Source organism: Cnephaeus nilssonii, assembly GCF_951640355.1.
Source record: "Cnephaeus nilssonii genome assembly, chromosome: 6".
NCBI lineage: Eukaryota > Metazoa > Chordata > Mammalia > Chiroptera > Vespertilionidae > Cnephaeus > Cnephaeus nilssonii.
The window spans coordinates 19789334-19807192 of NC_137077.1; the positions used below are offsets into that span (position 1 = coordinate 19789334).

General features: G+C 42.1%; 1 protein-coding gene across 2 annotated transcripts in view; it reads right to left on the minus strand.

Moving 5' to 3' along the window:
* ANO2 (anoctamin 2) overlaps window positions 1-17859 on the minus strand; it is a 301113-nt gene that overhangs the window by 137561 nt on the left and 145693 nt on the right. For both annotated transcript variants that reach the window (XM_079774619.1, XM_079774620.1), the window contains exons 11-13: window positions 11489-11623; window positions 6677-6837; window positions 1986-2068 (exon numbers count right to left, since the gene is read on the minus strand). In XM_079774619.1, coding sequence (XP_079630745.1) covers window positions 1986-2068; window positions 6677-6837; window positions 11489-11623 — 379 coding nt within the window. The remainder of the gene's footprint in view (window positions 1-1985; window positions 2069-6676; window positions 6838-11488; window positions 11624-17859) is intronic.

A 17859-nucleotide genomic window follows, 5' to 3' on the forward strand; every position in this document is an offset into this window, starting at 1 on the left:
AGCCTAAATGATTAACTCATTGGCAAGTATACCAGTGCTCAAGAGACATCACTGAGCCATTCAGCAATACAAATATGAATGGTGAGTCACCAGGCATGGGAAAGCACACCTAACTAATCGAGAAGACCATGGTCAAATCAAGTCAGATGCTGGAGCAGGAAGACGCATGACTGACTTCAAGGAGAATTTAACTGTGCACACCTGGACTCATTGGCAGGTCTTCCCCAAAGCATCCAAGGACAAATAACTACAGGTGTGAGGACTTCATGTTCCTGTATCATTTAAAAGTAACTCCTAGGCAGGGATTATAACTCCATCAGAGATTCCAGAAGCCAACAAGCTAGGCTCCTGGCCTGTCTTTGGCTTTTCCAAGATGTGCCATGATGTTGGAGAGGAGAAACCATGTGTGTGACTAATAAACATAACCAATACAACAGGAGATGATGCTATGTAAGTGTTTTTATGGCTCACCATCATCAACCAATCTCTTAGGAACAACCAGACCCAAGAGTCAGCCCCTGGATCAGTGCAACTTCTGCCTAAGAGGCCTCCTTGTGGAACCAACTGGATACCATAAAGACTTATTGAAAGACTTCTTTGGGTCCTGTATGTGCTTGTTGAAGGGAGACCTTCCAGATCCAAGAGACTTTTGCTCAAAAGTGGGGCAATCTTCAGCTCAGTGAGCCTCTCTTGTCCAATTAACTTCTTTCAGTCAGGCCCTAGGACATCTTAGCGTGTGTGGCCTCATGTGAATACTCCATCCTCTCTGAAGGTAGAACCCATATATATATTTTTTTCTCATTTGTCATGGAATCTATGATGCTGTTAGTCCCAGGGCATATGCTTAATGCAAAGGACTGAATAGAGTAAACATATGCACTCAATACATTACCATGCCCATATGCTCAAAGGCAAGCTGACTAATTAGAACAAGGAGAAGAAATCACACCACAGACATGGAGAGCCACATAGGCTCCAGAACAAGACTAAATTGGGGATTTCACTTGCTTGGCCATAAAACATCAGGGCCACAAAGTCAGAGGTATGTGCCCAAGGCAAGTCCCATCAGTTACTATGGGAGAATGTGGAAAAGGCCTACTCTCCATACAGCTACCATATTGCTTATGATATCCTTTGCAAGTGGATACTTAGGCACTTGGAAGTGCCTCTGGTCCTTCTAGCCACTGTCTTCAGCACTGCATCCAGAAATGTCCACAATATGGGTAGAACCTATCTGATATTGACATCTGCTCTTCAGTCAATGTGGGAATAGATAACTGTGAGCAACCATGTTATGCTGTTCCTTGTCAACTCGCCAACATCGAGACTGGGCCCCTAGTTCTCAAAAGAGTCTGGAGGAAAGGCTCATTTGTTTCCATCCTTTAATTACAGGATGAAGCAGGATGTAAAACCATTTTTGCCCAACCATGTAAGAACCTATCCTTAGCTCATGCTTCAGTTCACATGGTGTACTGGCTTACACTGTAAAGGTCTAGGGGTTTTCTTCTTCCGTGGGCATCAAAGACAACCAGCATCTGGCACCCATGCCACTCCCTTGACCCTCAGAAGGCTTACAGAGGCATTCTGACATTCCCTGTTCTGGGAGAGATTCCTATTTTCTTGATTTATGCTCACTAGAACCAATGATATGAGATGTAGAAGTATGTTGAATGACATCTCAAGGCTACCACAAGGCTTGCCTCTTGTGCCATCTCTTTTCCAGAGAGGGACACTGGGATATCTGGCTACCTACCAGGACCAACTTCTTACAACTCAAGGGTAGAGAGGGAATTTGAATTCTTAGTCTCAGTGCATATCAATCATGGCTTAGCCCATAAAGTCAAGCTAGAAGAGCTGCCAAAGTGAGACCTGGCCAGTGACGGGCTGATGTTACAGTGCACGTAAGTGGTCATTTCATTCAAAAATGGTCTATTTGTAGCATCAAAGCAAAGCAAGGACCCAGAGAAGCATGCAAAAGAACTCACTTCTTCCTCTTCTATACCAGTCAGGTCCCAGAAGTAGCCCAATCGCATCTGTAATCTCTTCCAGTTTTCGAGAAACATGGTAGCTTAAAAGGAAAGAAAAAATTCTGTCAATTTTGAAGAATAAATTTTGAGTACTCTTTGGATTCACCAATGGTGGTGAAGAATAAACTTACAAAATTCAAATTTAGGAGCTTTCTTTAAATCTTTATTTCTTTCCTCCTACTTCTATCTGGAACTGCTCTAAATATTCCACATCCTTAAAAGCCGAGGAGACACACACACACACACACACACACACACACACACACACACATATCTTTCCCCACTTCTAGGTTATGAGAAGAGGGTAAACATTGATCTCAAGAAGTGAGGAAGGATGGCAGAATAAAGAAAATAAGAATGAGTTTGTAGTCATTTTCTGACAAACTTCATTGTGTCTATGAATACATTCTTTCTTCCTATATCTTCCTCAACACTCTCACTTTTTTTTCTCCGTTATTTTTTGTCCCCAGCACCACTTCCCTTCTGTGGGCCCTAATACTTGCATTCTGAGATTATGTAACAGTCTCCTAATAGTTCTACCTAACTCCAGAGTCTCAGCCTTCCAACCCACCTGCATGCAGCTGATAGACTAATCTCCCTTAAGTGACACTCATACATTCATCCATTTCTTAGCCAATATTTGTTGAATGCCTACCACATATACACATCAGTCAGTCTGCCTGCTCCAACCACAGCTCCCTTGAAGGGCCAGCCCAATGTGCTCCAGAAAGACCAACACCCTCTACTCCACAGCCATGGTCTATGATACCAGGATTGAGCTTCTGATCTAGAGCCTGCCAATGGACCAGATTCCCACTTTTGAAAACTGAAACCAAGAAACACAAAGAGAAGCAGAGAAGGCATAAACCAAGCAGCACCTGAAAGAAGGAGAAAGGGCTGTGGTTTCTGATAGCAACTCCAGCTCCAGTTCCCCAATGACCTGGCTATATTTCCTGCATCCATGAACTTGCTTCTTGCCTTATTAAAATAAATCTCTTTTTATTTGAGAGAACTTGAATGAATTTTTAATCCTGAAAAAAGAACTAGGCCCATCTAAGGTATCTGCAGCACAGAACACTGTTCTAGGAATCATGAAGGAGATGAGATGACTCTGGTGTGGATTTTGCTCTCAAGATGTTTACAGTCTATGTGGGGAGGTTGTAAATAACTACAATACAAGGCATACAGTGACTGGGCCTTAAGAAGGATACAGATAAAATGCTGTGGACATGCAGGAGAGGGAGTACTAGCTGCCAGAGAAGGCATCTGAGCTGAGTCTTGAAGAGCAATAGCATTCAGGCAGTAAAGAAGATGTGGAGAGAGGAAGGATGCCACTATCCCCCCATTCCTCACCCCTGCTGAAACTTTCAATGGCTATTTATGGCCTAGGTTCTCCCTGGATACTGGAACCCTGTATATCTGGCCAGATTGACCTAAATCAATTCCCACCATTTATCAACGTACACCTTATGCCTGCATTGCTGCTGACGCCATCTCCTTCCTGTCCTCTTCATTCCTAACTTGTGCAAATTGTCCCCCTCTCCTGTACTACTAACCAATGTCTACCCTCATCCTTTCCTGACCAACTCAAGTCCCACTTCTTTCATAAGATCAAGCTCAAGGGCACCCTCTCCTCCACATTCCTACTTCCCTTAAGGTCTGCTGCCCTGGAAAGGGAAGGGATATGGCCCTCCTTGAAGCCACCCATACACCTCTAGACATGATAAGAATCTGATAAGAATCTGGGTGCCCTTCATTGTATGCTGCACTGGACTTTTGGCTGCCATTCAGGTCTATAATATAATAATAGATCTATAAACTTTCTTGGTTCCTAGATGCCTGTTTACTTCAGGCACAGCACAGAACTAAGCATAACAAACACCATGGACTGGTTAAATATACAGTTATTTAAAGCTTCATTTGCTTTACTTGGTACAATATGACAGTGCACTGATCTCTATGTTTTCTCCTAGGACTAGCGGATTTTTCATGTAAGTGCATCCTGACCTCCCAACACTGGCGTCACCCTGGGTGATGCAATGAGATCAAGGAGGATGTCACTCCTCTTCCTATACTCTTCTCAGTGCCTGAGGAGAGTTCTGCAAGGTCCATGAAGGACAGAAGTCAGACAGTGGGAACGGGCAAGAGAAACAAAAGAGTCATTGAAAGAGGAGCCATGAGGACAAGGGAGGGCCAAACAAACACTGATGAAGAGCTGCTCAGAGTTCCTGGTGCATATTATATGCCAGGCACTGTGCTAAGTGCTTTGTACACATATCTCACTCACTAGTCACAGAACATTATGGTACAGGTATTACTTCACCCATTTTACAGATGAGGACAATGATGCTCAAGGGTTAAGTATTGTGCCCCAGGTTACATTGGACCTTGGGTATTGACTTCAGCAACCCAACGCTAGATTCACATTGGATTGCTATGGGAGCCACACATTAGGCAGTCCCCTAAGTAAAAAAAAAAAAAAAAGAGTTTATAAGCCCTGTCCCTTTTCTTTTCAATAGGGCTTCAATCTCTTTCCAAAGTTCCCTGGAGTTTGAGGCCAGAACAGCAGAGGGGCTAGGCCCAAAGACTCCAACAGACCCAGGTTCCTCAGTCTAGTACCTTCCATGAACCCCCTGTCTCATCAATCCCCTCTCCCACTCCACAATAGCCTGAGTCTCTTTCTGTGGAGAACCACTTTTTCTTCCCAGCCTTATTCTTGGCAGGCCTGGGCCCTGGCCCAGGCCCACCCAGCAAAGCACCACTGATCATAATAATCATGGTAACAAGAAGCATTACTATGATTTTTAATTGTAACATGTAGGCAATCATGCCCAGGGGCTCTTGGCTGCTGTTACTAAATATACAATCACATAAAACATAGCAAGGCTGTTAAAAAGACAAAACCAAACTCTACCTTTTGCCAGGAAGCTCTGACACAATCTCACCCTTTTTGCTTTCCCTACACTGCTATCTGAGAGGAAGAGAGAGGAGCCAGGGATGAGGGTAGTAAATTATTAGGCTCTCCGGAGGGGTGAGGGATACTTGTTCATTACAGCTATTGAGAGAGAAAAGGCAGTTGTTGGGGCTTGAAAGTGGGCAAGTAAAAATGAAAACCAAGTTTCTCTACAACAAGGAATTAAGCAGCTCATCAAAGTTCTTAAGGATCATGGACCCAGTGTTACTAAGCTACAGCTATTTGATCATCGTAATATCTACAAGACAAATTAGTGGCATTAGGATTGCAACATATTGAAATATGAATGCATATTCTGAGTTCCAAGTCCATTCAAGTGGATTTGTGAGTAATTGCAAGATGCCCTTGCTGGATGAGGAGACAGAGCTGCCTGACTTCCCAGGTAACAAATTTCAACTTCAGTCTGTTTTACTGACCATTCCTGTGAATATTTTCAGAGCTTTATGGTCACAAGTGCCATTTCCTCCTGCCTCATTCTCATGAACTGACCACTGTCTGTGTGTTCTTGGTTGCAGCTGTTTTCCCTGAGAGTAGAATGGTCCTGGAAGTTGTCCTTGATGGCCTAGGAACATGGAAATCTTTCTAGTCTGGTTCTATCTCCACCCAAGTAGAGGTCCCTACAGGGAATGGAGGACAGTTGCTCCCACCAGTGCTGAGAACAGACTTCTCTCTGTCTCCTCCTCACATTTTCAGAGGTGTGACTCACAGCCCCATCCTGGTAGGTCCTCTAGGCCCCATAGAGTTGGTGATAAATCAAACAGTCTCTGTAGAAGCCGCATGGCCCTGCTAGTCTGTGACCCAATGGGAAAGCTAAGGGCTTGCATATCCATGATGAGTAAAAAGCAGGTGGCTACTCAAGATGGGCTGAAACATGTCGACTTAGTCTCTTTTTTTAATACACATGGGTGTGCCTTCTTGGAAATGCTCAGTTACCACAAGGTTGTTATTCCAATTTATCCCAGTTTGTAAAAGTACAAGTGTGTGTGTGTGTGTGTGTGTGTGTGTGTGTGTGTGTGTGTGTGTGTGTGGTGTCAGATGGCTATGGCCTAGAGAAAGTTTATTACCCTGATACTCTGGGATGGGAGGGGCAGAAAGGAGGAGAAAGACAATGAAGGAACTCTTTGTTCTTTCCTTCACAAATCCCTTCACAAACTGGAATACTGAAAGCACCACTGTGGTATTAAGTAAAATCTCTACAGTCTATACTCATGGTATCCTAGAAATTACACTGAACCTGGAGTCAGGATACCAGGTTTAGGCCCTTTACAACCAGCTAACTCTGTGACCATGGACATGATCCCATCACTCTGCTATTTCGGGTGATAGCTATGCCTTTATATGTCTTAGATGTTCCTGGAGGTGCATTATGGCTGTGCTACGAGTTTTCAAAATATTCACTGGTTCAAATTCTGAATAAATCATACATGACTAATACAAGGTTACTATTACTATATTTTTAAATATATACATATATATAGCCATGATAATATCCCTAGTTCTATTTACATATATGAGTAAAAGAGGTAAACCTCTTAGTATTATCCCCAATTACTTCTTGAGATACAAGGACTAAATGCTAAAGAAAATAAACTGAAGGATATGGCCATTAGAGCATGGTCACTGTACCCATTTCAAGGTACCACTCATATAAGTGAGCCTCTTGATAACCACTTACCCCACAGAGCCATGAAGATGGAGAAGAAGACAGTGGCAGGATTGTCAAACAGGTGGCTGGCCCGCGCTGTACCACAGGCTGAGCTGAGGTTCCAGTAATCACAGGACTTGTCACACAGGGGACACATGGTGAAGGCATTCTGCTGGTCACACATCTCTTTGCTGCAGTAGACAGAGGCTACTGGGTCAGGTGGAGCTCACACAGGACCCACCCCAAACAAATCACCCCCAAGACATCTCCCACTTCTGAATCCATGGCTGAGCTTATCAATGCCATACATGAGGTGTGTTAAAGAAGGGATTGGATTTTTCACTTTGAGAGTATTATTCTTATGTTTTGTCAAAAAAAAAAAATAGATGGGCCACCTTTTGAGGTATGGAGCCCCCACCATTAGAAGTGCCCCAACAGAAAGTTAGTGATCATCTGTCAAAGATGTACACTGAAAGATGGCTTATAAAACCCCCTTCAAAATGTGTGGAGTGTATGAGGTTGATGGAAAGCACCAAAAACTGTGAATAAATCACCCGCCTGAAGTTAGATTTCATCATCATTCAAGCATAGACTGTCTTCTTAAACCTACAGTCTGTCTTTTAAATGTGTGACACTGGTCACAAGCTCTTTCTTCTGGAAGAAGAAGCTATGTGAAGAAGAATGGAGTCAGATCTGGATTGGAAGACTTTTTCTAAGTACATCTGCATTTGTAGAATGGGGATTAATAACCTCAACCTAATAAAAATTATCATGACCATGAAATGGGATTAGGGGAAATGAAAGAATGAGGTAAATTTTTCCAAAGTCTAGATTCTATGATCTTCGAGAGAGAAGCATGAGTCAAATAACCATCGCCTATATTCTAACCGATTCTCAGTACATTTCTATTTAATGGACTGATGAGTATATTTGAAATTCCATTCCTTCATTAGGTGATTAGCTGAATCCAATAAACTTAGGCTCATATGAGTGCTTATAAATAAGAACCAAGGAACTACCAGCCCTAACTGGCCTCCTAATCTCTCTCCACACCATATATTGGCAGGAAAAGTAATGAACTTATTCCGGTGTGTAATAGTCCTCCTGGGGAATGGGTAGAGGTTTAGGCTTTTGGTTTGGAGGAAAGTGGTGAGAACTCAAGATTTCATGAAAATGAAGCACTGGGGAGGTAGGGGACCCTACACTGGAAACCACAGCTGTGTTTTCTCCAGAAAGAGGCAGCAGAGGGAGCTGCAGAGCATGGCTGGCAAGTGGGAGGCCACTGCCAGAGTGAATAAGCTGGTACCCTGTGTGTTAAACAAGTGCTTAGATTTAACCCAGAAGTCAAGGGATGCCTGGATCTAGTTTTCCTTTATTAAGAAGTTGAAGGGTTTAACTGAGGGCTGTCACTGTCTGTCAAATGCCAGCTTTCACGCTCGTTTTTAATGAGCTATTAAGTCCACAGCAGGGAAAGGCCCCTGTGTGAGAGAATGGAAACTAGGTCTCCGAGGATAAACCTTGGTTCCTCCACTGACTTGCTGCTAAGCTCTCCATTGGCAAGTGTCAATAGCAGTGACTCATTCACATCCACAACATTAAAGAGTAACATCTTGTTAATAAGTTCAGCTGTGCTAGCTTCACCTGGGCACATTCTTATTGTTCACTCGAGAGCCTGGTTTATTTCAAGTCTTCTGGGTCAGATAAGTGTTCGCTCTGTAGTTGAGAAGGAGTTGCTGTTTTCAGAAAGGAGAGGACCCTCTTGGAAAACAAATTCACACAGAAAATTGTTGGTTTGTATAAATTCTAGTAAAGCGCTGTGCTTTGAAGCTGGGTCTGAAAACATCTGAGTAGGGACTTTGTTCTTCAGGGGTTTGTTTACACATAGATTGCGGGGAGGGATAACCTTAGTCAGATCTTAATCAAATCTAGTCAGTGCTAAAAGGTCAGGAATGAAAAAGTATTAGCAGCCAACTTGGTGCAAAGCATTTTGAAACTTAAGTGCTATGTAAATTACTGGTTTTAAAATTAGAGTACAGTCAAGTATCAATCATTTGTATAAAATTGCAGCCACTGTGGCACAGATACTCCCCATATCATTTAAATTGGAAGTCAGATGTTTTGTAGGTATTGATGGTTGTTTTTGGTTTTGGTTTTGGTTTTGGTTTTGGATGCAAGCAATTTGAACAGAATTCTGAAGAAATTCTACCTCAGGGTGACATTCGAATGACTGAATTCTCTAGAAAAGCTGAAAGATGAGGGAAGCTCACCTAGAATTGAAATCATGTCTAGATTATTCACGGGCTGCATAATCTACAGATTCCTAGTTAGAAGTAACTGTGGCTATAAATCTAATAGTGTATTTCTTCAATCTATCATTTCTCTAGAAAGCATAGGTTGATGTAAAAACCCAGCGTGAGTGGTTTTCTCAATGAGTGACTCATGGCTCACAGGTTGGGTGGTACAGGACTGTGCTAGCAGAAAGAGAGGAGGTGCAATGAAGCAATTATTCAGACAGAACATCTGTTATTAAGGTTCAGACCTAAAGTAACCAATTTTTTTCAATATGGTTTAGATTAATCAGCTTTTTAAAAATGCTCCAGTCTTTCCTACCCATGTAAGCAAATGCCTAACAAATGGAACCAATCCCTTGGTGAGCAGAGGAAAGTTCTATAGATGTATCATGCACATATGGAATTATTACTTACAAATGATACTTGTATCTCACATATCAAAGTTATTGGCAATAAAAGGTACCATTTAAAGTTCCACGTAATGTAAATTTTCTGGTTTTGATTTTGTACTGTAGTTATACAAGATATAACCATCAGGGGAAACCGGGCAAAGGGTATATTGCACCTCTCAGTACTATCTTGGCAACTTCCTGAATCTACAATGTGTTCAAAATAAAAAGATTTTAAAAAGTGATACATAGGTAGTAACTTCCCAGCTTAATGCCAAAATTAGAAACCTCTGAAATAATCCCAGGAATAGTGCAAGTTTTTAATTATGCTTAGGAGTGGATGGTAGACACAGAGTCTGAAAAAATGTGAATTTATTTAGATTTAGTATTGGGATTTGGAGGCCATTCCTTTGTTGATAGGAGTGATATTTTGTGAGTTTCCATCAGGACCACAGAGCTTGGACTTTTGATGGGTATACAATTCTGATTTAAGAACAGTTCTTTAAACAATTCTTCACAATATAATTAATTTTTTCTATCATTTATACCTTCTTGATTTGTCATGTCCTATCATGAATCTGAAAAAGTGACAATCAACATTTCAATTTTTAAGAGTCAATTTCAAACTTTTTGACTATGTCCTACAGTTTGAAAGTCTTTTACATCATATTCCAGTAGGAAAAAACGTATATACCATCTTCTTATAAACATACTCATACAACAATGCTTATACTTTCCTTTTGTGATGAATACTAATATTATACATCATTCTACTATATCTTATCTTATTCTAGTTCACTTAAAAGATAACCATTAAATTGATTCCATAACTCACAAATGGGATGCTACCCATGGTTTTTAAAACATCATACACTCTGATAGGCATCTACAATGATAATAATCACATTTTACATGCCTACACATCTGTACATATATGATGTGTGCATGTGCATAGATATATGTCTTTGCAGCATGTACAGATGATAGTCCATTCCAGCTGCAATGGTTATTGTCATATGCAATCCCATATGGTCACAAGTTCTAAGTCCTGATGTAAACCAGCATACTGATGGCCCACCCATTATACTGGCATTGGTTCTTCAAGCACAGTATAGAGATTTCTAGTTTTGATCAACCTGGGGTTCAGCTCTCTAGGGATCACAACTGAGCAAGAGAAGCATGGAATCCGTGTTTTCTGAGAATGCATCAGACAAGGCCAGTTGAAGTTCTTGGCTGCCAGGGGGAATATGAGCTCTCTGGAAGACTTCACAGCTTATTGGAAAAGGCAAAACTTTGGAGCAGCAGGAGGCCAAATCTCAACCCTGACAATTAGTAGTTGTTGAAGTTGAACAAGTTATATGACCTCATTTATCGTCAATTTCTCCAACTCTGTTAGGCGAAAATAATAACTGCCTTATATAGAGTTTACAATGTTGATTTCTACAGCATCAAAGAAACTAGTGCATAAAACCACCTAGCACCATGCCTGGCACAAGTCAGTATTTGGTAAGTATTGGTTCTTCCCTGATGCCAGAGGGCAAAGAAAGTAAGCACTAATTTTAAGTGCTTACTTTCTTTGTAGGCTTTCTCTTCCTCACAAGGACTAGACTTTGTTCCATTTCTTGGTTCTCCAAGAGCTCCACCATGGAAACTGTCACCTCCTGTAGTTTCCGACTCCTGAACCAGAAGCCTTCTTCAGTTCCAGAGCTGCCTGCTTCTACAGTCTCACAGCATTTTATCCCAACAGTGTTTGACCGAAAGACATGTGATCTCTACCCAATACCACTCAATACTTCCTGCTTGGACCTTATGGGAAAATATGGGGGAGGGGGAGTGACTCATGAAGTTAAGTGGGGGAAAGCATTTCTCAGGCACAATTTTTTCATCAGCCTTTATCCACCTGTCCAAATCAGACCTGGCTCTGGAGAAGAGCTTTACTAGGAAAGAATGTGGGTCACACCCAGCATGGCTATGAAGCCATTCCCAGAATCTGTAGCTCCCAGATCTGGCTCTGGAGAAAAGTTGTGTGTGTAGTAAGGGAAGAAGAAGAAGGATAGAGGGTGAGGACTTTGGAAGGAGATGTGTGAAATGTACTTGAAACTAAGATGAAACTCCAAACTACTAACATAAGAATTGAGCCTTTTTCTTTAAAATTGTCTTACCTGGGAATATCTTCTTCAATTGTTGCACATCCATAAAGAAACACAATCACACCAATTATAGAAGATGGGATGAGGAATGATGTATATAATCCCAGCCAAGCAAAATACAGTCCAATTTTTTCTCCAAAATACTTTCTGGAAAATAAGTTATAACACATTTTAAGAACATCATAGATGGAAAAAGCATCCTCCGGTGAGGATTAACAAAAACAAACAAAAATAGAACATCATGTATTTGCCTCACTTCTGTTAGTTCTAAACCTGACAATGGGTCAGCATAAATAAAAAGGAATGGAAGTTACATGAGGAAAGGGGGACCTCAGTACAAGGTCTTTTGTGAAATGAATTACATTTCATTGGAATAACATATACACACCTGTCCTGGCTGATCATGTGAAATAGCTACAAGAAGGAATTCAGCCCTAACAACAAACAAAAAATATTCCATAAATTTTAGCATCTTCACCAGACAAACATGAATAACACATCATCATTTCATGAGTGCCATGAAACCCACAGAAAAATGCTTTTTGGAACTAGCTTATGTAAACAACACACACAAATTATATACTTGAGGATGTACACTTATGTACACAAATTAACATAAACATACTCACAGAAAAATGATTAGAATAAATTTGATAAAATAGTAGTAATATTTTCTTTGGCTAATAAAATTATGGGTGGTTTTTCATTTCTTTGGTTTTATATCTTTATGTATTTTTAATTCTCTACTTATTAATGAATTACCCTTATAATTTTAAAAAATGATTCATTTTAAAAAGAAAATTTACCAACCCATATCTTATTTTTATCCCCAGCTCATAAAGTTAGTAAATTATCACACTAAGCCTCTAAAAAGAGTTTTTTCCTTAAATAAATATAGGTTATGGACACCTGATGAGAAAAATATAATCCACAGAGGAGCAGCGTATTTTATTTCTCAAGTGACTCTGACATAAAATCCAGGAGGGAAATGGGAGCTCAGACTACTCTGTGATGGAAGCATGAAGAGTGAGAAGAACAGTGAGCAGTCTCTTGATCCACTACCAGTGGGGCTGCTCTCAGTTAGGATGCAGACAACTGAGAGAAAATGTAGCATCCACCCTAATAACAAGAGAAATATGGATAATCTGTGAAATCAGAACATTTTTTGAACCCATCAGAAAGTGGAAGCTGCAAGAAACCAGGTGAACTAAATTTTAAAGAGAGAGAGAAGCCCCTCCAAGGAAAAGTGAGACATATTAACAGCTTCACATTTGGCAGAGCCTGGGAGGAGTAGTCTCCATAGCATGAGTAAGAAGAAATAGAGAGAAAAATCTTAACTTCTGGAAGGCTGAGTGTAGGTTAGCCTGACGGGTTAGAATAACTGGGAGCTCCAGACACAAGATGAGTTTGCACTCATTCATAAGATCCTATCCAACGACCACTACCCAGTAGTCATGAGGAGGATAATGGGCAAGTTAGGAAAATGGAGAGAGCTCCTTTAGTTCCACACAGCCATAAAAGCCCACCCATCTCCCAGGACCATTTCCCATTCAGATAAAAAAAAACCTAAAGCACTGAATAATAAGGTCAGCAGTCTGCTGCTGGGGGAGGGCCAAAAGGGACACCCCTCTGTGGTAAAGGGCTGCTGAAAGCCGAGGGTTTCAGGAACAACGAGAACAAATTCTCAGCCCTCCATGGCCCACACAAAGTATATGGTAATAGCATCCCATGGAAGAAGAAATTTGAACTCTGTGGTCCAGTGAAGGTGATGCTAGCAATGGCAAAATCCAAACCCAGCTCATCTTCTGACTATATTGACTCCAGTTATGTTTGAAAAAAGAAACCCAAATGACTGATAAACATATAAAAAGGTGCTCCACTGCGTTAATCATCAGATCGCCAGATAAATTCAAATAAAATCACAATGCAATACCTCTACATATTTGTGAGAATGGCAAAATGAGAAAGAAGAAAATACCAAGTGTTGGCCAAATGTGGAGAAACCAGGACACTCACATGGTGTTGGTGGGATGTATACAAATTGAACCACTTAGGGAAAAACTGCTTAATGGTATCTACTACAACTGATCCAACAACTCTACTCCTAAGTATATGCCAAATAGGAATGAATATATGTGCATCAAAAGATATATACAAGAATATTCACAGCAGCACCATTTATAATAGCCTCAAACTAGAAACTACCCAAATGCCTATAAATAATAGAACTGATAAATATGTTGTGATATACTTGCCCATGAAAATGAACAAATTACAGGAATTTCCAACAATATGGACAAATATCACAAACATAATGCTGAACAAAAATAAGCTAGATGCTACAGAATGTATATACTGTATTTATCTATATGAAGTTCAAAAACAAAATAACTGTGCTAGAAGTCCAGATAGTAGTTACCCTTAGGAAGGCAGTGACTAGAAGGGAGTTAGTGGGGTAAGGGGGGGGGACCTTTGGAGTACTAATAATGTTTTTCTTTGATCTAGGTGCTGGTTGTATGGGTGTGTTCACTTTGCAAAAATTCAGCAAGCTGTATATTTATTGTATGTACACCTTTGCGTATGTATAGCATACTTTTATTTTAAAGTGGTTTTAAAAAGATACCACATGTGCTATAATCTGCAGGCCAACAGATTCCCTGGAGATCATTTGTCTTCAAGTCAGACAGCATTTAATCCATGTCAGACATACACATCTCTCAGGCCCAGTCTGTCACCAGACCTGAAGAGGAGTTTTCACCTGAATGAAGCACAAAGACCAGGCGAACAAAAGACAAGGCTTCCAGAACACGGAGGCCAGCCCTGAAATGCAAGGTTGGCATTTGACCAGGCAGCCCAAGGCAGTGATGGAGGCCAAAGGATGTCTGCACCATTCCCAAGTGATCAGGTCAGAAGTTGAGCAAGAGATGATGATTAGCGTGGAGCAGACGTGCCAGCGGGGCATGTTCCACGGGAGCAGGCCCTGTCAGCTGGAGAAGGGAACTTCTGTTCTCCACTCCTGCCAGGCCCACATCACCTTCCTTCCTGGTCTCACAAAAAGCTGCCAGGCTTTCCTGGCCCCTCAGGGGATGGATTAAAGGCAAACAGATTGGGGTGCCCTTAGCAGCATTATGGGCAGGTGCCCAAAGAGAAAGTGCTGAGCCTTTAATTAAAGTTCACCATGGCTGATTCTCTGAAAGACAGCCTGGAATTTATCAGCTACTGACAGAGCCAGGCAAGCCAGCAAAGGCTCTCCTGGGTGAAACCAGGAGACGGGGGCCAACGTCGGTGAAATAATCAGTCAGTTCAAGGCTCAAGCTCCCTGTCAGAATGGTCTCCCCCAGCTGAAGGCTGTCCCCACCACCATTCCCTTCACAAGGTGGGTCCAGCTGAGGAGAAAGTGTGTGCACCCTTCTGATGAGAGGAGAGGGAGCTTCTGATCCCAGGGCTGTCCCCTGGGAAATTCCTGGTTTAGACCTTTGAGCCCTGCCCTGGTCAAAACCCCCATTTCATTTTCTCCTGCCGTCCCCCATTTGGGCTTTGCTCCAATTCCTTGGCCTCTTATGTTCCTCATACACATCACATCCGCTCCCACCTCAGGGCTCTTGCTATGGCTGTGCCCTCTGCCTGTAACACTCCTTCCTCTGACCTCACACTCACTTCCTCAGTCTCTGCTCCAATATCACCTCCTCAGAAAGGCCTTCTTTAAGCACCCCCTCCCAAACATCTCCTAACCTCTCACCTTGCTTCATTTCTTTTTCAGAACACTTACCATTACCTGACATTGTTTTCTAAATGTGTGGATGTCTTTGTCCGTTTCTGCTGCTAGAATGTAAGCTCCATGAGAGCAAACACTTTTTCTCTCCTATTCCCTATTGTGCCTAGAATATGCCTGGGACATAGCAGTGGCTTAATAAGCATTTGTTTAATGGATGGCTGAATCCTCACAATAATACCCATAATGGGGTTAGTAGGCCTGTCCCTCTTCTATGTAGAGGGTGAGCACAGCTCAAAGAAGTTGAGTAATTTGTGTAAAGTCACACAGCAAACCTGATAGAATCCAGACTCCAATTCTGAGCTGCCTGATTTCAAGCCTAGACGTTAACCATGACATGTGTCTCATAGGTCACAGAGTAGATGATTATGCAGATTTCAGCCTCCCAGTTTGCAAAGTATTATGATTTGTTTTCAATTTTAGTAGAAAACTGAAAAGAACCCTATCAATCATCCAAAACTAAATTCTCCATTCAGTGATTTACAAAATCCTATACCCTCCAGAAGCTCATTCACATCAGAAAAGGCAGTCACAGCATGTGTTCCAATTTCTATTTGTTAAATAAGCAATACATAAAATGATTATTTAGACAGTTTCTGTTTATTAATGAACAGCATGAGAGCTTCCAAGTACACATCAGATGGTGATTAGAGACACATGCTCATGGCTAGTCCCCCAATCATTTATCACCCAGTGGTTTTGGCCATTTTACATTGTTTTCATTTTCATTCTTAAACATTGTTTGGTGTTGCTTGGGTTTTTTATTTTTTTATCTCACAACCAATCTTTAAATGAAGATGGGAACATAAAGAACATCAGTGGTGAAATATAGCATGTCAATGAGAGCATAAAAATGGCAAGAAAGAATTAGATAAACTTGCCTCAATGATATTCACACAGATCCATAAATGCATACAACTGATCAATTTATTATATGATGTATAAAGACATGTCATTATAAAAAACCAATGTTAAAAGAGGGGAGGGTTATTATATCCAATTGGCTCTTAGTTATTGGGAGTTTAAGATTGTCTCCAACTACTATGTATAATCGGCAGAAAAATCCTTGCAAATACAGCCTAAAACTTTTAGTTTGTCATTTAGGAATGAAGGATAAATATTAGCTAATAAATCAGCTAAACTTTTCACTCAAACTACAAATATGCCAAATTTCAGATCATAAAAGTGTGTTTTTTTTCTATTTTGAAACTATAATATGATGGTAAATTTTAATCTAATTTTTTATATATTTATCACTAGAGGCCCAGTGCACAAAATTGGTGCACGGGGGGTGGGGGTGTCCCTCAGCCCAGCCTGCACCCTCTCCAATCTGGGACCCCTCAAGGGATGTCCGACTGCCCATTTAGGCCCGATCCCACCGGGCAGTCGGACATCCCTCTCACAATCCAGGACTGCTGATGCCCAACTGCTCGCCTGCCTGCCTGCCTGCCTGATTGCCCCTAACTGCTTCTGCCTTGCAGCCTGATGACCCCCTAATCACTCTCCTGCCAGCCTGATCGATGCCTAACTGCTCCCCTGCCAGACCGATTGCCCCTAACTGCCCTCCCCTGCCAGCCTGGTCACCCCTAACTGCCATCCCCTGCAGGCCTGGTTGCCCCCAACTGCTCTCCCCTGCAGGCCTGGTCACCCCTAATTGTCCTCCCCTGAAGGCCTTGTCACCCCCAACTTCCCTCCCCTGCTGGCCCGGTTACCCCTAACTTCCCTTCCTTGCCAGCCTGGTCGCCCCTAACTGCCCTCCCCTGCTGGCCCAATTGCCCCTAACTGCCCTCCCCTGCCAGCCTGGTCACCCCTAACTGTCCTCCCCTGCTGGCCTGGTCACCCCTAACTGCCCTCCCCTGCTGGCCTGGTCACCCCTAACTGCCCTCCCCTGCCACCCTGGTTGCCCCTAACTGCTATCCACTGCTGGCATGGTCACCCCCAATTTTCCTCCCCTGCAGGCCTGGTCTCCCCTAACTGCCCTCCCCTGCAGGCCTGGTCCTCCCAACTGTCCTCCCCTGCAGGCCTGGTCCTCTCCAACTGTCCTCCCCTGCAGGCCTGGTCACTCCCAACTGCCCTCCTCTGCCAGCCCGGTCACCCCTAACTGCCCTCTCCTGCAGGCCTGGTCCTTCCCAACTGCCTTCCCTTGCAGGCCTGGTCCCTCCCAAATGCCCTCCCCTGCTGGCCTGATCGCCCACAATTGCCCTCCCCTGCTGGCCATCTTGTGGAAGTCATCTTGTGTGTTGGAGTGATGGTAAATTTGCATATTACCTCTTTATTATATAGGATCACTCAAACCAAAGATAACATTCTGCTATTTAAAAATGTATTTGCTGGAACATATTTTCTAGTACAATTTAATGTAATAACATAAACAGTGTGTGCTACCTTTGTTAAAAAGAAAAAGGATAAACTTGTCTTTATGTATGAATAATATTATAAAAGACTGTATGTAATGAATTTTATAGTACAATATCCATTTAAAATATTTTAGAATCATTTCTTCATAATTTTCTACATAATATTGACTTAAAAACAATTCCTAAGGGAGTTCAGGGGATTAAACCTGTGCTGCCATGAAGGTGGCTTGTGTGAAGCTGCAGACCCTTTCTCC